The 24,443-nt window shown below is 35.0% G+C and overlaps 1 protein-coding gene across 2 annotated transcripts in view; it reads left to right on the top strand.

Annotated features, from left to right (window-relative positions):
• WRN (WRN RecQ like helicase) overlaps positions 1-24,443 on the top strand; it is a 146,840-nt gene that overhangs the window by 46,969 nt on the left and 75,428 nt on the right. For both annotated transcript variants that reach the window (XM_032143574.2, XM_032143576.2), the window contains exons 9-17: positions 710-1,139; positions 3,856-3,936; positions 6,459-6,606; positions 7,592-7,667; positions 9,167-9,234; positions 9,520-9,628; positions 10,655-10,723; positions 15,578-15,660; positions 19,659-19,765. In XM_032143574.2, coding sequence (XP_031999465.1) covers positions 710-1,139; positions 3,856-3,936; positions 6,459-6,606; positions 7,592-7,667; positions 9,167-9,234; positions 9,520-9,628; positions 10,655-10,723; positions 15,578-15,660; positions 19,659-19,765 — 1,171 coding nt within the window. The remainder of the gene's footprint in view (positions 1-709; positions 1,140-3,855; positions 3,937-6,458; positions 6,607-7,591; positions 7,668-9,166; positions 9,235-9,519; positions 9,629-10,654; positions 10,724-15,577; positions 15,661-19,658; positions 19,766-24,443) is intronic.

A 24,443-nucleotide genomic window follows, 5' to 3' on the forward strand; every position in this document is an offset into this window, starting at 1 on the left:
CAGGCGTGAGCCACTGCACCCGCCCCAAATTTTCTTTTAACTTAAAATGTTAATGTTTGTTTGTACCAATCTTTTTGTGTATGTCAAGGCTTTTTCATTATATACAGGCCAGCTCTTTGGAATTCTGCATAGTGTTTCTTGTTTAAACCACACCTATAATGTACCATCTACAATTTCCAATTCTTTAAGACAGTGAAAAATTAAGACACTTGAAGCAATCTGAGTGCAGAGTCCTAGGCATTGTAATTTTCCTTGAGACTTTTAGGGTTCTTTTATCACAGTTTATCAAACACCTTTTTTTTTTTTTAAACAAAAAAGAAATTTACAAAATCTTTCCATGTATTCAACTTTGAATTTAATGAAATAGGGTGTTTTTTTTTTGGTGGTCATGTATCATCAACTTACTTTACATTTAATTAAATTAATCAACAAAAAACATATAGTTGGCATAAACAAATTTGGGACCAAGCACTACTGACTCTTAGTAATCATACAAGTCCACTGTTGGTGCAGAAGTGCCTTGATGCTAGAGAGTAGCCTGCAAGCTGTAATTATATATGGGCATTAGGGAATGAAGAACAGCCTTAATACTATTGAGCTTTTAAGTGAAGGTCAGCTTAGAAAACTTTTACTTGTTAAAAAGCTTCACAATTTGTCCTTGTAGTTAATGCAATTAAAGTTGAATTAATCCTTCTTAATTTTTTTTTAGGGTTTCTATCTTACTAAAGGATATTTCAGAAAATCTGTATTCACTGAGGAAGATGATAATTGGGTCTACTAACCTTGAGACTGAACTGAGGCCCAGCAATAACTTAAACTTATTATCTTTTGAAGATTCAACTACTGGGGGAGTACAACAGAAACAAATTAGAGAACATAAAGTTTTAATTAACGTTGAAGATGAAACGTGGGACGCAACACTTGATCATTTAGCTAAACATGATGGAGAAGATGTACTTGGAAATAAAGTGGAACGAAAAGAAGATGGATTTGAAGATGGAGTAGATGACAATAAATTGAAAGAGAATACGGAAAGAGCTTGTTTGATGTCGTTAGATATTACAGAACATGAGCTCCAAATTTTGGAACAGCAGGCTCAGGAAGAGTATCTTAGTGATATTGCTTATAAATCTACTGAGGTACTAAATAAAGAGGAAGCACATTTTTAGTTATTCGTAGGGTCCGGCTGACTTTATTTCTGTAAAGGGGCAGATAGTAAATATTTTAGGCTTTGTGGGTCATACAGTCTCTGTTGCAGTTACTCAGTTCTGCTGTTGTAGTGTGAAAGCAGCCACAGACAAATGTAAACAAATGTGCCCGTCTGTGTTTCGATAAAACTTTATCTACAAAAACAGATAGTAGGCCACATTTGGCTTGTGAGCCGTAGTTTGCTGTTCCTGACTTAGTATGATATGCAGCATTGTGTAGTGGAAAGATTTTATAGTGTCAGCACACATTTGTTTGCTATTTTATAATTTCGTATGCTTTTTTCATAATATCTCTGCTTTTGTGGATTCTCTTCATATCTACTAGTGTTTACTCTTCTGACTTTGATTTTTGGGGGTGTATTTTATTTCTTTATACAGAATTTTTTTCTTTTTTCTTTTTTCTTTTGAGACAGGGTCTTGCTCTGTCAACCCAGCTGGAGTGCAGAGGTGCGATCTTGGCTCCTTGCAGCCTTCAACTCCTGGGCTTAAGCGATCCTCTCACCTCAGCCTCCCTAGTAGCTGGGACCACAGGCCTGCGCCACTACACTCAGCTAATTTTTGTATTTTTTATAGAGATGGGGTTTCACTCTCTTGCCCAGACTGGTCTCCAACTCCTGGACTCAAGTGATCCACCTCCCAAAGTGTTAGAATTATAGGTGTGAGTCACTGTGCCTGGCCCAGAATTTCTTCACTTGCTCATGTGAGAGGGTTTCTAATAAACTCCTGATGCTTTTGCTTGACACTATAGTTTTATTGTCATCTCAGAGTCAGATTTTTTCTTTAATTTCTTCATTAAATTAATTTATTGATTTCTCATTTGTTTTGCATTAGTTTACAAAAAATTATTAAGTACCTATGTTCTCTAAATTTTATGACCATTTAATTAGAGTTATTTCCCCATCACTTTTCTAATGGCAACAATAATTTTAGCATTTGAGCAATTCTCTATATTTTGGTAACTATTAGTAATCACTTCTATCAGTATATACATGCATTTCATTTTAAAATGGTTTTCAAAATATTCTCATACCAACCATTCATAAAGGATGTTCCCCTTCTGGGAAATATCAGTTTTTGCTAACATCTGCATTTCCCTTTGATTTTCTAGGAATTTCTTATTAGGTATATACACTTTAGGTGATATGTTTCATGTAATATTATAGGATTATCAGGATTTCATCATTTTTTTTTTCTTTTTTTTTGAGACAGAGTCTTGCTCTGTTGCCCAGGCTGGAGTGCAGTGGCACGATCTCGGCTCACTGCAAGCTCCGCCTCCTGGGTTCATGCCGTTCTCCTGCCTCAGCCTCCCAGGTAGCTGGGACTACAGGCAGCTGCCACCACGCCTGGCTAATTTTTTGTATTTTTTAGTAGAGACGGAGTTTCACTGTGTTAGCCAGGATGGTCTCGATCTCCTGACCTCGTGATTTTTTTTTTTTTTTTTTTTTTTTTGAGATGGAATCTATCTCTGTTACCCAAGCTGGAGTGCGGTGGTGCAGTCTTGGCTCACTGCAACCTCTGCCTCCCCGGTTCAAGGGATTCTCCTACCTCAGCCTCCCGAGTCGCTGGGATTACAGGTGCCCGCCACCACACCTGGCTAATTTTTGTATTTTTAGTAGAGACGGGGTTTCACCATGTCGGCCATGCTGATCTCGAACTCCTGACCTCAAGGGATCCGCCTGCCTTGGCCTCCCAAAGTGCTGGGATTACAGGTGTGAGCCACTGCACCTGGCTTTGGATTTCGTGATTTGACTGACATCTTTTACACCAATTATTGCCATTTTTTATTGGGTACTAATTATTAGTATTGTTTTCTTTATTCGTTAAATAAGAAGTAAAAGAACTTTTAAAAAATAAAATAACTTTTTTTCCTAGTAAAAAGCTTATTTTCAATTTTTTTTATCGCTTAAATTTTGCAGGTTAATTAAGGCTGTACTTCTTTTTCCTACTTCCTGTTTAAATATTTGGCATTTTTGAGGGTTTTCTTTCTATGGATTTTTGTGGAGGATCCCATCTCGTTGGACACTTGGTTCCTGGAGATTGCCAAATTATTGAAAAGTTTCCTCATACCCAAACATTGGCAATAGACTGAATAAATAACTCTGAAACTTTTTCAATTATGTAGAGAATGCTATTTGTAAAATACTGATTTATTTAAAGATATTACAATCATAGTAGTTTTTTGCAATCTTTTTTAAATCAGTGGATGTCAAGGAGCAACTATTGTTCTCTGTAGGGCATTTTTCAACATTGTGAAGAGTTCTGGTACTCAAAAAGTTTGGGAGACACAGTTTGACATTGTTTAACCTGAGTTGATCAAAAAGTTTGGGAGACACAGTTTGACATTGTTTAACCTGAGTTGAACTTGTCATTTTGTATTCTTGTTTAGAGCAGGGATTATATTTTGTCTCTTTATCTAACTTTGTATTCCTAACTATTTCTTTCTTTCTCTTTGGTTCTTTGTTGCTTTGTTCATTCTTCTCTCTCTCCCTTTTTTATCTATCATATAAATATGTAAATATATATTATATATCCATTAGGGAAGAGGAAGTTGTCTAAAGATATCTAGTATATAGGAGTTTTGTTCTGCAGAAAAGATGATATGAAGTAAATTATATTGGAAATTAATGCTCAATACTTTTTTTTAAAGCATTTATCTCCCAATAATAATGAAAACGATACATCCTATGTAATTGAGAGCGATGAAGATTTAGAAATGGAGATGCTTAAGGTATGTTTACAATTATAAAAACATTACTTCAAGTTCTTTCCAAAGGACATTTAATTAAGTAAAATATTAACTAATTCTAAACCAGGTTCCACCACAATGAAATTGCTACTAATTATATAACATTAGATTTCACATTTTCCAATTCATGTTTCTTTTATGTAGTCTATGAATAATGGGTTAGAGGTAATATACTAATTTTAAATGTACTTTCTTTGTTCCTTTTTTTTTGAAACAGGGTCTCACTCTGTCACCCAGGCTGGGGTGTAGTGGTGCCATCTTGGCTCACTGTGACCTTCACATCTAGGGCTCAAGTGATCCTCCTGCATGAGCCTCCCGAGTAGCTGGGATTACAGGTGTGCGCCACCATACCCGGCTTATTTTTGTATTTTTTGTAGAGATGGGGTTTCACCATGTTGCCCAGGATGGTCTTAAACTCCTGGGCTCAAGTGATCCACTGGCCTCAGCCTCCCAGTGTGCTGGGGATTGCAGGTGTGAGCCGCCGCATCCAGCCCTATGTTTCTTCTTGTGTTACTTTCTTGTAATTTTTTCCTGGAATATGGGTAGTGATTTGGCTCTCCAGTATTGAAATTGAGTTTCCTTTCTTCTAATTCATGTGTATCCATTTTTATTTGGAAGTTTTGTTTTTATACATTCAATAATCATCTTTACTTTCTTTGGTATTATTTACTATGGATATTTTATATTATATAATTTTCGAATGGATTAAATGGTTCAGTTTTACTCATTTATTATTGAGATTGAAAATACTAGTTTATAATTTATATATTTTCTATTCCTTTAACTCTAATTTCTTTGTCAGGTGTTATTAACCAAAGATGTATAATAAGAAAAGCCAATGTAGCTAAATTAAGTAAAAAATGAAGAAAAACACAGAAGTTCACCATTATGCATTTTTTTATTCTTAATCTTTAGGTTGATGAAATTTTTTTATTTTTATGAAATGAGATTAATTTCCTGACTTTTAGTTTTGAGGCCAAGTAATGAGTAGTGAGTAAGAATGTATATTCTAGGGCCAGGCATGGTGGCTCACTCATGTAATCTCAGCACTTTGGGAGGCCGAGGCAGGAGGATCACTTCATTCCAGGAGTTTAAGACCAACCTGGGCAACATGGCAAAACCCTGTCTCTCCAGAAAAATACAAGAATTGGCTGGGTGTGGTGGCATGCACCTGTAGTCCCAGCTACTTGGGAGGCTGAGGTGGGAGGATCACCTGGGGAGCCTGGGGAGGTTGAGGCTGCAGTCAGCCATGACCATGCAACTGCACTCCAGCCTGGGTGACAGAGTGAGACCCTGTCTCAATTAAAAAATTAAAAAAAAAAAGTAGATTGTGAATTCAGATGGAGGTTTGAATCCCACCTTTTCCAGTTAGTATCTGTGTGACTTTGGGGAAGTTTCTTAGCATCTTTGATACTCAGTTAACAGTTATAATTATTATTTAAGGTATTGCTTGAGAAGAGCTTAGTATAGAGCCTGACATTTAGTAAGTGTTTAATAAATATTAGCTAACAGTAAAACTAGAACATAAATACTGAATTGTATTTTGTTATTAATTATCCATTTCTCTGAGAAGTACTGTTGTAATAGTACATTTATAGGAAACTTGTGGATGTCTACAAACGTATACATTAAATCTCTTAGAAGGCAACCTGGATGCCCATATTAGAGAACTCTATTTTAAAAATGCATTCTAAGTATTTTTGTGGACTTGAATAAAATAAAACAAACAGAAGCAGAAACACTTCTTTTTTCTGCCTTCAGGCTTGTAATGAACATACTTTTTTTTTTTTAAAAAAAAAACCTTCAAAATGAAAAGATTATATAAAAGGTTTAATAAAAAGAGAAAGTAAAAACTGTAGTTTAATAAAGTCTTCCTGTCTCTTCATAGTTAAAAAATGTTATAGATGAAACAATTTTGAAATATTCTTGAAATAGATAATCTATTTAGGGGAGAATGTCAAGATGCTGTCAAGCCAAAATAAAAACAAATAACTTTATTTCACGTTTGTAAAATCCCTTTTCTAAAATGATTTGAATCTTTTGTTGTTTTGACAATTCCAGAACACATTTATTGTTTGCTCATAGTTTCAGCCTTATTCAAAAAGAATGCGACTGACATGATATAGAGGAACTTGTTACAAAAATAACATTAAAATCCACGTTTACTACTTGAGAATCGAAAATATTGAAGCGCAATAAAGAAAAAATGTTTTAAATTATCCAAATTTAAAATTTATGATAGCTTTCCCCAGGGGCAGTTTATTATATGCTATTAATGAGCCTTGTTTATGCTGGAAATGTTCCATCTTTGGCCTTGCGCCTTAGAAACCATTCATGAGCACATATTTAAACTGGAGCACACATGTTCTTTTGTAGTATGGCTTGCACATCTGCCAGCTTTCAACAAAATTGTAGGCCCTGTTAATAATAGTCCTTTTGTGTTTGGTGAAAAAGATACGACACTGTCAGTGGTTTTGCTTTTAAAATTTCTTTTAAACTTTCAGTCTTTAGAAAATCTCAATAGTGGCACGGTAGAACCAACACATTCTAAATGCTTAGAAATGGAAAGAAATCTGGGTCTTCCTACTAAAGAAGAAGAAGAATATGATGATGAAAATGAAGCTAATGAAGAGGAAGAAGATGATGATAAGGGTAAGCACTGAAGTATGTTTGAAATGACTCACCTGTGATACCTACCACTGACTTTAACTTAGGATCCAGTTTTGGATGGTTTGGAGGTCAGGGACTTTGTGGCATATAGTTAGTTATTGGATCCTTATAAGCTTTTGTCTCCTTAGTGCTTTTGTCTCCATAAAGCACAATCTTTCTACTTAGAAAAATAGAGTAATAGTAGCATTATGATGATAAAAATATCTTTCCCTTTTTTTTGTATTAAATACAGATGTGATTTCTCCAAATCATTATAGTTCTCATTTAGAATTATTAAAGCTGAGAACTCTAATAATGAACTTTCATTGTTTAGTGGTAAATTATCTTGATTCTTTGTTTTGCCCTTTCTTGGCCACTCAGGAATCTTTCAAGCTCACTGTGGACAGGGAAAGTGACTTGGATAGAGCTAGCATAACTTCATTGTGCTGTGCAGTTAGAATTTTGACCAAAGATGTAGGTAACTAACTTTTCCTAACTAAATTAGATTTAGGTAACTAAACTAAACGAGATTTTGGTAACTAAATTTAGGTGTAACTACATTTAGCTTTAGGTAACTAAAACGAAGATTTTATTTTTTCTGTGGACTTTTTTAGTGCAGCACTTATGTAATTTCTGATTACCATTAATTGAAGGTTGGTTATATTATAACATTTGGATTGGTATATTGCTTGCCGTGGTTTGTTCTAAATGTTAGCCTTTAGAAGTATTCCTGATTCTAAAACATCAGTTTTTTTTAATAGTCCTGGCAAAGTGTGAATCACAACAAAATTCTAATACTTAAAAGTAATCCAAGTGTCACAGATGGTACCCAGAAGACCAATTTGTATTGGAATTAAAAAATAGAAAACATTAACCCATGGTAGCTATCACTGTATTCTTTCAAAGAAGCCAGTGAAATGAACTGTTTTCTCCCTCTATGTGGTGTTTTTCTATTTGAACATAAATACCCATTTTATTTTATTTCAAGACTCTTTGTTGCCAGCACCCAATGAAGAGCAAGTTACTTGCCTCAAGATGTACTTTGGCCATTCCAGTTTTAAACCGTGAGTATAATCTCAGTTAATCAAATCACATATTTAGTATTCTCTTTAAAACAAGGGAAAAGGCAAATAACCTGTCTGCTTAACAGCAACAGCACAACTTCACTATAGTTATACATGCCACACTGTATTTTCTGTGTGACTACAAAATTATTTCAAAGTGATATTTATATAAAATTCATTTCTGCGAATTGTTTTTATAAGTGAGGAAAAATGGTTTTCCTTTAACTGAGCGGTTCTGAGTAGAAACTAATTTAAAGATACTTATAAATAAATGTTAATTTAATACTGACTTGTTTTTCATTAAACGAGTGTCTATGTGCCTGTTTTGTGGATATTACTCAGAACATGCAGATGTACTAGAAGTTCTTAATACAACAATTCGAGGAATAGTGATAATCTTATCTATTTTAATGTACTCAAAATATGTTTACATCTAACAGGCACATTTTTGTAAGGATTAAATGAGATGAATAAGAATGAGATGAACAAGTAAATGTGAATAAAACTAATAAGCATGTGAAAATCTAGACTGGATTTTTCCTATTCTGAGAATTTAAAATATAATCCACTGAAGTATTTCTTTCCTTTTTTCTTTTGATCTTAAACATTTTTTATTTATGTCTTACATACAGAAAAGTGCACATGGTGTAGAGATCAATGAATTTTCATAAACTGGGCACCCTGTAGCCAGCACTTAGTTAAGAATAGGTCGGTAACAGCATGCCAGAAGACCACCTCTCCAATTGATTTTTCCCGTGATATTTTATTAAGAAAATTTTCTAAGATGTAGTAAAGTTGAAAGAACTTTTTTCTGTGCATGTCTGTATTCCTACCACCTAAATTCAACTATCATTACTATACTTGCTTTATCACATATCCATCCATTCATATCTCTCTATCCATCCATTCATTCATTCCAGTTTTAAAATGCATCTCAGGGTCAATTGAGGACACCATTACACTTCCACCTAAGTATTTCAGCATGTAAATTATTAATGAGTTAAATATTTACTTACAGTTTTTTCTTTGGTGTAAAATTTGCACATAAGGAAATATAAAACTTTAAGTGTACATTTGCAAATTTTAAGTATACATGTGCATACCCATGTAACCCAAATTCTTATTAATAGATATTATTATCATCACCTCACAGAGTTCCCTTATTTCTCTTTTCAGTCAGTCCTTGTCCCTGAGCATTTCTCTTATTATTTTAAAGTATTGATTCTTTTGGATATCTAGTATGAAGCTTAGAATCTGTTTTTTGCTTTAGATGTATGTAGTAAAATTTAATACATATACCAAATGGTAGTTGTTAGTTAGCTTGAATGGGAGGTTGGTCAAGTGGCGTTGTTTTTTTTAAAGTTCCAGGTTTGTGCATTTATGTATGAAGTTCGAAAATAAATTCTATAAGAGGAAATGAAAAATTGAATGGATTTTAATTTTGTACCTTGGGTTTCTTATTAATAAAACAAAATAGCTTTTTGCTTTTCACCTTCAAGAGTTCAGTGGAAAGTGATTCATTCAGTATTGGAAGAAAGAAGAGATAATGTTGCTGTCATGGCAACTGGTAAGTTGTACTTAAGCAAATAACCTAAAACTTAAAAAAAATAAAACATAAAGAGTTTGAAATGCTTAATCTTTCATTAAACTCTCAAAATACAAATGCAACTACAAATGATGTAAAATATAGAAGAGTGAACAAAGAACAGATGCTCAGATTTATGTATCAATTAGCTTTTCGTAAGATAGCATACTAGTATTGACCATTCATCTGTATAAGTACATTGTAAAAAGAAATGAAAGCATCAAAGGTTTATTTTTATTTCTATGATCATATTTTTTTCATTTCAAGGATATGGAAAGAGTTTGTGCTTCCAGTATCCACCTGTTTATGTAGGCAAGATTGGCCTTGTCATCTCTCCCCTTATTTCTCTGATGGAAGACCAAGTGCTACACCTTAAGTGAGTCATGTTATCATTGCCACAACATCACCCTCCTTTTTTCTTCTGCGGGTGAAACATCTGATCCATCATGCATGTTAAAATCTAGTTCACAATAACACATTTCTGCAGGTATTGCTTTATCTTTATTGGTAATAAATGACCCTTTAGTGGAAGAGCTTATCTTCTTTCTTATATTCTCTATAATTCAAAGCTACTAGGTGGCCCTGATAAAATTTTTTAAAAAAACATTATAACTTTAGCTGGTTTACACTGAATATCTCAAAATTCTTTTCTCTTTCTGTTACCCTTGCTTTTTAGCTTGATAAGAAGTGTATACATGGAAGTATATTTTTTATCTATGAAAAACTTTTCAGCTTCTTCAACCTGAGCTTGCAATCTGTTCTTAAATTGATACGTAATATCTTTACATATTCATGGGCTACTGTAGTATTTTGATACACTCATATCAAATACACTTGATCAAATCAGGGCATTTGTTCATCAACTTGAACATTTATCATTTCTTTGTGCTGGGAACATTTCTAATCTTTTCTTTGAGTTATTTTGAAATACACAGTATTATTGTTGTTAACTATAGTTACCCTACTGTTGGTTAATGAGTACAAACATACAGTTAGATAGAGGGAATAGGTTCTAGCAACCTACTCCTTTAGCCCCCGGCATCCCCTGCTGCCCTGAGCTTGCAGTCTCTTTCAAAGACCCACTTTAAAAACCTAATGCTAAATGACGAGTTAATGGGTGCAGCAAACCAACATGGCACATGGATACATATGTAACAAACCTGCACATTGTGCATATGTACCCTAAAACCTAAAGTATAATAATAAAAAAAAAACAAAAAAAACTTGCATTCTGATAAGGCCCTTGAAGGAATTTGCTTATCAAGTTAGTAAGTGACAAAAAAGAAAATTGCAAAGAACAGGAATATACATTATTATATTTCTTTATTCTTTCTCACTTAAGAATGAAATTGATATGTGTAGTGTGTACATGGTGCCAGAATATTTGTTTTTCTTCTTATAGAATGTCCAACATCCCAGCTTGCTTCCTTGGATCAGCACAGTCAGAAAATGTTCTAACAGATATTAAATTGTGAGTAATTTTTTTTCTCTCAACTTTTATTTTGGATTCATGGGGGTGCATGTGCAAGTTTGTTACATGGGTGAATTAATGTTGCTGAGGAAGTTGTGAGTAATTTATGTGATTTCTAGTCATGTGGTCAGATGTCTGTGGTATATGAGATAATTTTGTACACAAATTTTATTAAATCCATGAAAAAAAAGTCCATAATTTTAAAATGCACTTTCTTTTGTACCTTTGCAGGACTGTTACTTTGTAAATCCTTCATACTTGAAGAAATCTGTTATTCTCAGTTCTTGGGCTATAAGATTAGCATTGTACTCATAGAATTATAAAAATTTTGCTTTTGGAAGAGAAGTTGGAGAGTATCAAGATTTGTCTCATTTTATAGATGAGAAAACTGAGCCTCAGAGACAAGTAATTTGCCCAAAATCACTCAATGACTGGCTGAGCAGGGACTGGATTCTAGGTCTCTTGCCCAACCAATTCTATCATGATGTAATTCCTAAGGATAATGTCATCTCAGATACACATACACACACCCATTTTGTGTGTGTGTGTGTATATATATATAGGTACACACACACACAAACATATGTAGACATATATATACACACACACATATATTAATGTATATGCATATATATGCATGTTCTAATTCAGAACATTTTCATCACTCCCAAAAGAACACCCCTGTCCATTAAGCAGTCGCTTTCTTTACGTATATATTAGTATATACATACACACGAGATACACATATATTTACTGAGTTTTGATAAATGCATACAAAGATGTAAACCAAACCTCTAACAAGATACAGAATATCACTGACACTCTAGAAAGTTTCTTCATGTCCCTCCCTAGTCTGTCCTTCCATCGTCCATCCTAGGCAAGCCACTGCTCTGATTTTCTCTACCATAGTTTGGTAGAATGCCATATAAATGCAGTCACACAATAGTAACTCTTTTGTGTAAGACTTCTTTCATTTGGTGTAATGTTTCTGAGATTCTTCATGCTGTTGCATGTATCAGTAGTTTTTGGTTTTGTTTTGTTTTGTTTTTGTTTTTTTCAGAGACAGGGTCTCCTTCTGTCACCCAGGCTAGAGTACAGTGGTGCAATCATAGCTTACTCCAGCCTCTAACTACTGGGCTCAAGCTATCCTCCTGCCTCTCAAGTAGCTAGGCTGCAGGCATGTTCCACCATGCCTGGCTAATTATTAAATTTTTTGTAGAGGCAGGATCTTGCTTGGTTGCCCAGGCTGGTCTTGAACTCTTGGCGTCAGGATTGTTTCCAGTTTTGGATTATTACAAATAAAGCTGAGACACATAGAAGTCTTTGTATGGACATATGTTTTCTTCATTTTATTGATACATGTCAAGGAGTGGGATGACTAGATCATGTGGTGGATATATGTTTAACTTTCTTTTTTCTGAGATAAAATTAGAAAGCAATCCTCCTGCCTTGGCTTTCCAAAGTGCTGGGATTACAGGCGTGAACCACCGCACCTGATGTAGTTGTTGTTGTTGTTGCTTTAATATCTGATTGTTATTTTATTGTATTTCATTGAATATAGCACAGTTTGTTTTTACATTTTCTTATTGATAGACACCTAGGCTATTTTTCTAGTTTTGGACTGTTACTAATAAAGCTGCTATACACATCCTTATAAAAATCTTTTTTGTGAACATGTTTTCTTTTTTTCTAAGCATTTTAAATCACCTGTATTGAGGTGTAATTGACTTACAATAAATTTTATATGCTGAGAATGTATACTTTGATAAGTTTTGACACAGGTATGCACTCACGAAACCATCATCACAATCCAGATAATGAACATATTCATCACCCACAAAGTTTACCTTTTTGTTTTAACCCCAGTCACCGGGTAACTGCTGAGCGCCTTCCTGTTACTGTAGACTAGTTTGCATTTTCTAAACTTACATACATGGAGTCAATCATATTTTATGTGCTCTTTTTTGTCTGATTTAAATAATGCAGTATAATTATTTTGAGATTCATTCATGTTATTACATTGATTAATAGTTCATTCCTCTTATTGTTAAGTGGATTACATTTTATGAATATCCAACAAGTTGTTTATCCATTCACCTGGTAGACATTTGGATCATTTCCAGTTTTGGGTTATTACAAATAAAGCTGCTGTGAACATTCGTATGTAAGTCTGTGTGGACATATGTTTTCATTTTATTATGTATGAAGGAGCGGAATGACTGGAACATGTGATGCATATATGTTTAACTTTCTTTTTTCTAATTGACATAAAATTCACAGAACATAACTTTTACCATTTTAATCATTACTAAAGTCCAGTGGGTTTTGGTATAGTAATAATATATAACCATCATAATTAATTCCAGAACATTTTTCTAACTCCCCAAAGAAATTCCATACCCATTAAGCGGTCATTCCCTATTTTCCCTTTGCTTTTCTTTCTTTCTTTTTCTTTTTTTTTTTTTTGAGACAGGGTCTCCCTCTGACTCCCAGGCTGGAGTGCACTCGCATGATCTTCATTCACTGCAGCCTTGATTTCCTGGGCTCAATCCATCCTCCCACCTCAGTCTCCTGAGTAGCTGGGACTGTAGGTATATGTTACCATACCTGGCTAATTTGTTTTATTTTTAGTGGAGATGAGATTTTGCTATGTTGCCAGGTTGTTCTCAAACTCCTGGGCTCAAGTAATTGTCCCTCCTCAGCCTTCCAAAATGCTGGGATTACAGGTGTGAGCCACTCTGCCCGGCCTATTGTCTCTGTTCTGCCCACTTCCAACCACTAATCTACTTTCTGTCTCTATGATTTGCCAATTCTGGATATTTCTATAAATTATACAGTATATGGCCTTTTGTGTCTGGCTTCTTCCACTTAGCATAATGATATCAGTACTTCATTTGGTCTTTTTTTATGACTGAATAATATTCCATAGCATGGGCATACACATTTTAAAAATTCATTCAGCAGTGATGGACATTTCGGTTGTTTTCTTTTTGACTGTTATGAATAATGATGCTATGAACATTTGTGTACCAATTTTTTTATAAACATACATTTTCAACGCTTTTGCATATATGCTTAAGAGTGGAATTGCTGGGCTATATGCTAATTCTTTAAGAAACTGTGAAGCTTTTGAGAGTGATTGTATCATGGGATATTCCCACCAGCAGTGTATGAGAGGTCCAGTTCCTCCCCATCCTTGCCATCACTTAGTCTGGCTGATCTTTAATTTAAGCCATTCTAATAGTATCTCATTGTATTTTTAGTTTGCTTTTCTCTAATGACTAATTATATTGAGCATTTTTTCATACACTTATTGGCCATCTGCATATCTTCTTTGAGGAAGTATCTGTTCAAATCTTTTGCCTATTTTTTACTTAGTGAGTTTTGATAGTCATTTCTATATTCTGAATATAAATTCTTTATTTGATATATGCTTTGCAAACATTTTCTCCTAGTTTATGACTTTTCATACTTTCCACACAGTTCTTTTGAAGAGCAGCAGTTTTTCATTTTAATAAAGTCCAGTTTGTCGATTTGTTCTTTTAGGGATTTTGCTTTTAGTGTTTTGACCCAAGGTCACAAAGATTTGCTTTTATGTTTTCTCCTAAAAGTTTTATAGTTTTAAGTTTTACATTTAGATTTATGATTCATTTTTAGTAAATGTTGTCTATTGTATGAGGTATTGATTACAGTTTATGTATTTTTCACAATTGTTCCAGCTCCATTTTTTAAAAAGACTATGCTTTTACACTGAATTGACTTTGTACCTTTGTCAAAAATAAATTGACTACATATATGTGGGTCTATTGCTGCACTCTCTATTCTGTGTTCTGTGGATCTATTTGTCTTGATTGGTGTCTTGATTATTGTAGCTTTATAATAAACCTGGAAATCGGGTAGTGCAAGGCCTCTAGCTTTGTTCTTTTCTTTCAAATTCGTTCTGGCTATTCTATGTCCTTTGTATTTCTGTGAGCATGTCAGCATCACCTTTTCAATCCAAATGCCTGCTGGGATTTTGATTGAGTTTACCTTGAATCTAGATATCGAAACAATTAGCTGTCTTGATAATTATTGTCACTGTTTTATACTGAAGAAACTGGGCATGCTAAAGTAACTTGGCTAACATCACTTACCTTGTAAGAAGTAGAACTGGGCGATTTGACACCAGAGCTTATTCTTTATACCATTTCCTATGTTAATTGGAATACAGTATTAATTTCATAAAGGTAAAGGCATATCTGTTTTGTTCCTATTTGATGCCTTGTGAAAACACAATGCCTAGTGCACAATAGACACTTAAACTTATCTGTTGAATGGACAGGTGAATGCTTTTAAAGTCTTTCCATATAGAAAATTAAGTTTCATTATATTTGACTTGATCTAGGTCTTCATTTCATGGAATGGAGAACAGACTCTGTAAATATTTTGCCCCAGACCTAGCCTTATTACAAACATTGTCTTAATTAGGATTCTGTCTACCCAGAATAGAAATTAACTCAAGCTAGCATGAATGTATATTGAAATTTATATTTAGGTTAAAGGAATGTCTCATAGATCCCACTCAAAGGAAATTAGCCAGCCCTTAGGAAGAGACTGGAATTGGGTTTGGAAAATACAGTAGGTCTTTCTTTTTATCTGTAGTCTTTAGTGAGTCTTCCTCATTTTTCTCTCTGAAGAGATAGGCGTTCTCTGCATGTATATAGCATTCTTTTAGATTTTCGTGACATAAAGTATTATTTAAACATTCATCAGGTATCTTGATTTTAAGTTGTAATTCCTTGAGATGATTGTTTTTATTGTTAATATGTTTCCTTTCCTGTTTTTTTTTTTTGTTTGTTTTGTTTGTTTTTACAGAGGTAAATACCGGATTGTATACATAACTCCAGAATACTGTTCAGGTAACATGGGCCTGCTCCAGCAACTTGAGGCTGATATTGGTAAGTGGTAAAGAAAGATCTCTGTAAATACTTACTGAGTTAATATTTAGAGTTAAACCTATGGATGGACACTGGATTTTACTTCTGTTAAAGTTTATTTCAAACATTACTTCCTCCAGGAAATCTCTGACTCTCTAACTTGGTGTTTCACCTATCTTATCCCATGATACTCTATAATTCCTTTTGCTATAGAAATTAGGCTCTGTTATCATAATTACCTGTTTATATATCTGTTTTCTTCCTCTAGGCTATAAACTTTTCAAGGGAAAAATATCACTTTTTAAAATATATGTTTCCCCCGTGTAGTGCTTGGCATATAGGCACTTAAACATATTGTTGAATGAATGTTGAATCCTAGATTCTATGAAATTTTAATTTACTTGTTTTTCATGTTCTGAATCTAAATTAAGTCAATGTAGTGGTTTTGTACCCTCTTTGTTCGTAGGAATCACTTTTCAAACTTTAAAAAAAATGTAGGTAACCAACCCCCAACCTTGAAAATTCTGATTTAACAGGCCTGGGGTGGCACCTGGCATTGGTGGCTTCTCACAGGTGATTCTGATATATAGCCAGGGTTGGAAACCACAGTACCTTTGATTAGTTGCCACTAGTGAGTATGATTTATTACAAAAACCAAAAACTTAGATAAGTCAATTTCCTAGAAAGTGTAAATATAGAATTAGTCAAAAGCTGATAGTACTTTTTTTGTACTTAAAAATAGTTTAAGCCTCAGTATAGTGAGACCTCGTCTCTACAAATAATTTTTTAAAAAATTGGCTGAGCCTGGTGATGCATGACTGTAGTCCAAGCTACTTGGAAGGCTGAGGTAGGAGGATTGTTTGAGCCTGGGAGATGAAGGCTGCGGTGAGCCAAGATCATGCTACTGCGCTCCATCCTGGGCAACAGAGTGAGACCATGCCTCAAAAAAAAATTTTTTTTTCTTCTTGGTGGTTAGGCTCAACTATCCAAGAATTGCAATCATGGCTTCTATTGCAAATGCCCCTATTTCACACCTTCAGTTGGCCTAACCAAATTCAATTTTTCAATATCATATGATCTTTTTGTATAATTATGTATTCAAATAATTCTAGATAGGTTAGGTTTTCGAATTGCAATGTCTCATTTAATGGTTACTTTCATATAACTGTAGGAAAGCATTTGATAATTTTTCCAACAATATAATGAAAACAAACTTGTATCTTTTTTAGTATGTGTTAAAACCAACAAAAGAATGAGGGCAGCAATTAACATTTCATTAAGTATATTAGCAACGAGTACATTTATGAGCTCTTAAACTCCCTTATTGACATACTGTATTTTTTGCCTTTAATGGACAATGAATTTGATATATTTCCTATTAGGTTGTATGAAGTTATTGTGAATATTTCACTTTGGATTAAGAATAAGTACCCTATATATAAATTTCATGGTTGTATTGCAAAAGCTAGGGTCTATGTCCATTGTGGTTTGGGTACGTTTTTATTATTTGCTTTGTTTCTGTGATAGTGTTAAATGAATAATAAGCTTAAGTATTTAAGCAAATACTTAATACTTTTGACAAGTAATTAAAACTCTCTGTTTTTTTTTTTTTGTAATGGATGAATTATGGACACTGCAATTATTAGAGCAGCGTACTTTGCTTATGATGGATGAAAATGTTCTCTGGTTGACTCAGTGTTGAATAAAAAGGGATAAATTAAAAATTATTTTTGAAATATTTTCCTTTGCCTTTTGTTGTGGGAAATTGTACAATGCTTGCAAAAATGAATATACGTAGGATGTTATTTGTACAGCAGTCTGACATTTAGCTAATCAGATTCCTCATTTTTAGGTAAATGTTAAATTACTTAAGTAGTCTGGATTTTTAACAGAAACAGCAAACATAGTTTTATAGGGAGGCTCCTTACCAACCAGACTTTTAACTTAAGTGAATGTTGGCAAAAGCTTGTCTAAACTGATTTCGAGGGATAAGGTTTAGCTCCGTTAAAAGCTAGTTTGTCAAACCTGTAACTAAAGCTTTTACAAAAAGGAAAGTTTTAAAATAAAAGACACCATCATCTCTGTTTTAACCTATTTAATTTAAAATCTGGGCTGAAGTGGGAGTACTGCTTGAACCCAGGAGTTTGAGACCAGCCTGGGCAACACAGTGAGACCCCCATCTCTGAAAAAAAAAAAAAAAATGAGCTGAACATGATACCTATTATAGTGCTAGTTACGAAAGAAAGAGAGAGAGAGAGAAGGAAGGAAGGGAGGGAGGGAGGAAGGAAGGGAGGGAGGGGCCGGGAGCAGTGGCTCACGCCTGTAATCCCAGCACTTTGGGAGGCCAAGGCGGGTGGATCACGAGGTCAGGAGATCGAGACCATCCTGACGAACATGGTGAAACCCTGTCTCTACTAAAAATACAAAATAAAATTAGCCTGGCTTGGTGGCGGGTGCCTGTAGTCCCACCTACTGGGGAGGGTAAGGCAGGAGAATGGCATGAACCCACGAGGCAGAGCTTGCAGTGAGCTGAGATTGCGCCACTGCACTTTAGCCTAAAAAAAGGAAGGAAGGAAGGAAAGCAGGAAGGAAGGAAGGAAAAATCAGTCACTCACTCAGGTTTAGTTTCAAAAGCCAAAATAATTATAGTGATAATATTGAATTTTTTCCAGCCACTCAGTAGTACCCAGAGAATTTTGATACAAATAACTGACTTTGCCCCCATGTTTAGTAGTTTTTTTTTTTTTTTGTCTTTCTTTCTTCTCCACACTCTCTTAGGACTGTTGTAGCTTGTAATGTCAGTGAATTGTAATTGTTTATTTGCGTGTCTGTCTCCTCTTTTAGAATTGTGAACTCCTCAGGTCATAGATTGTATTTTATTAGTCTTTGTATTCCTGGAAAAGTGTTTGGATAATAATAGATATTTATTAACCATAATAGGAGTAGTAGCATTTTTGTGTGTGTGTGCCAGGCCCTATTTTAGCATTTTATGTGAATGATATAATTTAATTTTTAGAGCATCTAGAAAATGTTAGGTACCATTATTATCCACATTTTACTTGTGAGAGGACTGAGACTTGGAAAGCTTAAGTAACTTGCTTAAGGTAATATACATGGCAAATGGTGGAGCCAGGTTCTGCATCTGGGCAGTCTGACTTTAGAGCTTTTTAATCATCCTCCTCCTAGTGTCGGAACATTATTAATGCTCAGAGAAGTATCAAAGAATGATCATATTCATTAAAGGAAAAAATTATTCTTAAGTATCAATTTGTTAATTGAGGACAAAAGCACTACTGTTACTACTTTGGAAAATCTGAAGACATTGTCACGGATGATTTTACAATAAAATCCTTTTCTGACATGCATTACAACACACTATTGATTCCATTTCAATGTGTGTGTCTGGTGTGGGGGCAGAGTAGAGAGGCTACTACAGGAAGAAAGAACAAATTACATTTCTTCTTACCTACTTTGTACATCATGTGATTTAGCGCCTCCCATACCATTTTACATTAGAAAATGTGGCTATCCTCCTGTGCTCTAATGCTGGCATTTCGGAGGACTCTTTGCAATATGATATGTGATCAATCATGGATGGCAATGCAGTTAATTTCAGTAGAAATTTGCTGACTCTTTTTATCTCTTTTAATAGCTAACGCATGAGATAAAATTGAAGGTATTACCAAGGAGAAATGCAGGTGGATAGTTTTGGAGACAAAGTCACAGTAAGCAATTCATCTGTCCAAGGAATAGTGATGAAAGCTGAGATCCAATAAGTGTCTTGTTTGGATTAATACATAAATATTTCCTTTTAAAATTCTTAGCCTTTTATTCATATATCTCCCCTCTCCCTATTTCCAATAATGATTTTTGGTGTTAATGTGATGATATTTATGCTTCTGTTTTTATAGGAACCAAATACTTTGATTTGGTTATTTATTCTCCTTTGGAGATGTAGATGAGTTTATTTTTTCCTTTTGAGCTTTATCTTTTCCTTTATGTGTTTTTCTTTTTTACAGGTATCACACTCATCGCTGTGGATGAGGCTCACTGTATTTCTGAGTGGGGGCATGATTTTAGGAATTCATTCAGGAAGTTGGGCTCCCTAAAGACAGCACTCCCAAAGGTAAGCTTTGCCAAGTCTGATGTCCCGAAATTACATTCTTAATAAGGAGAGTGTTCAGGACTGGGGAGTGGTAAAAAAGCTGAAGACTTCACTATAAAAGAGCAAATGGATAATGTAAAAAGAGAACTATTTTTTTTAGAAAATTCTAAAGTTGGCATATAATCTATTGAGGAATACAGTAGAACAAGGCTTGACAAACCTTTTCTGAAAGGACCAATAATAAATATTTCAAGCTTTATAGGCCACATATAGTCTGTATCACATATTCCTCTCTCTCTCTGTTTTTTTCTTTTAGTAACTCTTTAAAAATGTAAAAGGTTACATTTTTCACTGGTGGGCCATAGCAAAACAGGCTGTGGGCCATATTTGTCCGAATGTCTTCTCAGTGATCTTTCATCCATATGTCCTTTTACTCTAGGATGCTGTGAAATCCCGTTTACCCCTTCTTGTATCACATTGAAAACCTAAAGTTTGAACTATTCTACAGAGATTTTATTAAAGCTGTCGGTATTAGAATTTCCCTTTCTTCCCTAATTATAAAAAATAGCAAATTTTGGCCAGGCGCGGTGGCTCACGCCTGTAATCCCAGCACTTAGGGAGGCCGAGATGGGCGGATCACCTGAGGTCAGGAGTTTGAGACCAGCCTGGTCAACATGGTGAAACCCTGTCTCTACTAGAAATACAAAAAGTAGCTGGGCGTGGTGGCAGGCGCCTGTAATCCCAGCTACTCGGGAGGCTGAGACGGGGGAATTGCTTGAACTCGGGGGGCCATTCCACTCCAGCCTGGGCAACAAGAGCAAAACTCTGTCTGAAAAAAAAAAAGCAAATTTTTACATGAATATTCTACATGATTGGCATATTTACGTGAATGGTTTAAAAACTCATAATACTAGCACTGTTTTATTTTTTATTTTGCAAATTGTAGATTCACAAGAAGTTGTAGAAAAAAAAACGTATGTAGAGGTCCTATGTACCTTTCACCCAGTTTCCTGAACAGTAACATCTTGTGTGACTATAGTACAATATCAAAACTAGGAATATGACATTTGCACAGTATCTAGAGTTTATTCCTATTTTTCTAGTTTTGTAAGTACTCTTTTGTATGGCGTGTGTATTGTTCTATACAGTTTAATCTCATGTACATTTGTGTAACTACCACTGCAGTCAGGAAGCCAACTGTTCCCTTACCACAAAGCTCCCTGGAGCTGTTCTTCCCATCCCTAGCCCTAGCCACTGGCAACCACAAATCTGGTCTCTATCTCTAAAATATTATTTCAAGAATGTTATGTACATGGAATCATGCAATTTGCCACCTATTGGAATTAGTTTTTTTCACTCAACATAACTACCTTGAGATCTATCCAAGTTGTTTGTGGTCATGTGTTGCTTAACAACAGGGATATGTTCTGAGAAATGTGTTCTTAGGACATTTCGTGGTTGTCTGAACATGCACTTACACAAACCTACATGATAAAGCTTACTGCACACCTAGGCTATATGATAGAGCCTATCGCTCCTAGGCTGTAAACCTGTACAGATGTTACTGTACTGAATACTGCAGGCAATTGTAATACAATGGTAGGTATTTGTGTATCTAAACATATCTAATGTAGAAAAGGCACAGTAAAACTACAGTATAAAAGATAAAAGATGGTATACCTGTATAGGGTGCTTCCTGCGAATGGAGCTTGTAGGACTGGAAGTTGCTCTGAGTGAGTGAGTGAGTGGCGAGTGAATGTAAAGGCCTAGGATATTACTCTACACTACTGTAGACTTTATACATATTGTACGCTTAGGCTACACTAAATTTTTAAATTTTTCTTTAAAAATTTTCTTTCTTCAATAATAAATTAATCTCAGTTTACTGTAACTTTAATTCATAAACCTAAAACATTTTTTGACTTTGGACTCTTGTAATAACTCTTAGATTAAAACATGAACACATTGTATGGCTGTACAAAAATTTTTGCTTCCTTGGTTAATGCGTTCCATAAGGCTTTATTTTAAAATTGTATTATTTTTTATTTTTTAAACTTTTTTGTTAAAAACTAAAATACACGCATATCAGCCTAGACCTACATAGGGTCAGGATCATCAATGTTGCTGTCTTCCACCTCCACGTCTTGTCCCACTGGAAAGTCTTTAGGGGCAGTAACACTCATGGAGCTGTCGTCTGTGATAACAATGCCTTCTCCTAGATACCTCCTGAAGGACCTGCCTGAGGCTGTTTTACAGTTAACTTTAAAAAATGAATACATAGAAGGACTATACTCTAAAATAATGGAAAAGGGTATAGGTAAATACGTAAACCAGTAACATACTTGTTTATTATTCATCAAGTTATATACTGTATATAATTGTATGTACTCTACTTTTTAATGCCTGGCAGTGCAGTAGGTTTATTGACAGCAGCATCACCACAAACGTGAGCAGTGCCTTGTGCTAAGACATTATGCTGGCTATGACATCACTTCGTGATAGGAATTTTTCAGCTCCATTATAATCTTATGGGACACTGTTCCACATGTGCTCCGTCATTGACAGAAATGCCGTTAAGTACCACATGACTGTTTTTCGGTAGTCTGTTCCTTTTTATTATTACAGAATATTCCATGGTATGGTTGTACCACAGTTTAACTGATCACCTGTTGAAGAACTTTTGGGTTGTTTTCCAGTTTTTTACTATTATGTATAAAGATGCTATGAACATTTTTGTATATCTCAAAGGTTTATTTATTTATTTTTATTTTTTTGAGACAGAGTCTGGTTCTGTCACCCTGGCTGGAATGCAGTGGCGCGATCTAGGCTCACTGCAAGCTCCGCCTCCCGGGTTCACGCCATTCTCCTGCCTCAGCCTCCCGAGTAGCTGGGACTACAGTGCCCGCCACCGTGCCTGGCTTTTTGTATTTTTAGTAGAGACGGGGTTTCACCCTGTTAGCCAGGATGGTCTCGATCTCCTGACCTCGTGATCCACCTGCCTTGGCCTCCCAAAGTGCTGGGATTACAGGCGTGAGCCACCGCGCCCCGCCTTCAAAGATTTTTTAATGGGTGAATGGTTAAACAATCTGAAAATATAAAAGTTTTCATTTCTCTGGGATAAATGTCCAGGAGTGTATTTTTAGTTTTTAAGGAATTGCCAACCTGTTTTCCAAAGTACATTCCTATCAGCAGTGTGTGAATGATCTAGTTATCCTTGCCACCATTTGTTGTTGCAACTGTGTTTTATTTTAGCCATAGGTGTTAAGTGGTATCTCACTTTTAATTTGAATTTCTCTCATGGCTAATGTTGAATTTCTTTTCATATGCTAATTTGCATCTGGTGAAATTCCTTACGTAATTGGAGTGCTTGGTTTTTTCTGTTGAGTTTTAAGAGTTTAAAAAATACATTGTAGGTATGAGTCCTTGGTCAGATACGTGGTTTCAAATATTTCTTTCACTTTGTAGCTTGTCTTTTCATTCTTTTTACCATGTCTTTCACAGAGTAAATATTTTACATTTTAGTGAAATCCAGTTTATCATTTTTTCTTTTATGGATTGTGCTCTTCACCTAGCCCTAGATCCTGAAGATTTTCTCCTGTGGTTCTTTCCTAAAATTGTTACAGTTTTATGTTTTAGGTCTGTGATCCATTTTGAGTTAAATTTTGTATAAGGTGTGAGGTTTAAGTCAAGGTTCATTGTTTTCCAATAGATGTTAAATTGCTGCAGATCATTTGTTGAATAGGCTGTCCTTCCCCTGTTAAATTGCGTTTGCCCCTTTGCTGAAAGTCATTTGGGTGTATTTGTGTGGGTCCATTTCTGGGTTCTCTAGCCTGTTACATTAATTTTGAATGAATAAATACAGTTGGCTTATGTTTAAGTTTTCTTGGTAGTAGCGAGGCAACGGTGCCTTCTGAGCCCAGGATTTCACAGTTTTGTGAGTAAAGTGTGTTAGAAATTGTTTGTTATTCTTTTGGTAGATTGTCTAGTTCAATTTCATTGCTCATTAATCTTGCTTATAGATAGCAAATTGAGAGGCATCTCAGAAATAGTTATCTTTTGTTAGCTTATCTCACAGAGTTTGGTTGGAGCAGATATTAAAACAGAACAAACGAAAAAGAAATTAAATATACTAGTTAGCAAGTTTATATTGAGGGAAAATCAAACCATGTTAATTGAGCTCCAGTGATGTGGCTGGCCTTGGGTCAGATTTTTCTATCATGGTTCAACAAGGTAGCTATTAAAATCTTCATACTTTTTCTTGAAATAATTCTTTAGTGGTCACATAGGACAGCACACACTCCTGGATTTCTTCTTTCCTTACTGTCTCTTTATTCTCAGCCTCCTGTTTCTTCTCATCTCCCTGCCCTTTTAATGTTGGCTTTCCAGAAACCTTAGTCTTTGGACCTACCTTTGCACTCATTTTCTTGGTCATTTCACCCAATATACAGTTTTATTTTATTTTATTTTTTTATTTTTGAGATGGAGTTTCACTCTTGTTGCCCAGGCTGGAGTGCAATGGTGTGATGTTAGCTCACTGCAACCTCTGCCTCCCGGGTTCAAGTGATTCTCCTGCGTCAGCCTCCCGAGTAGTTGGGATTATAGGCACGTGCCACTATGCCTGGCTAATTTTTGTATTTTTAGTAGAGATGGGGTTTCACCATATTGGCCAGGCTGGTCTCGAACTCCTGACCTCAGGTGA

Source organism: Hylobates moloch, unplaced genomic scaffold (genome assembly GCF_009828535.3).
Source record: "Hylobates moloch isolate HMO894 unplaced genomic scaffold, HMol_V3 SCAFFOLD_22, whole genome shotgun sequence".
Taxonomy (NCBI): domain Eukaryota; kingdom Metazoa; phylum Chordata; class Mammalia; order Primates; family Hylobatidae; genus Hylobates; species Hylobates moloch.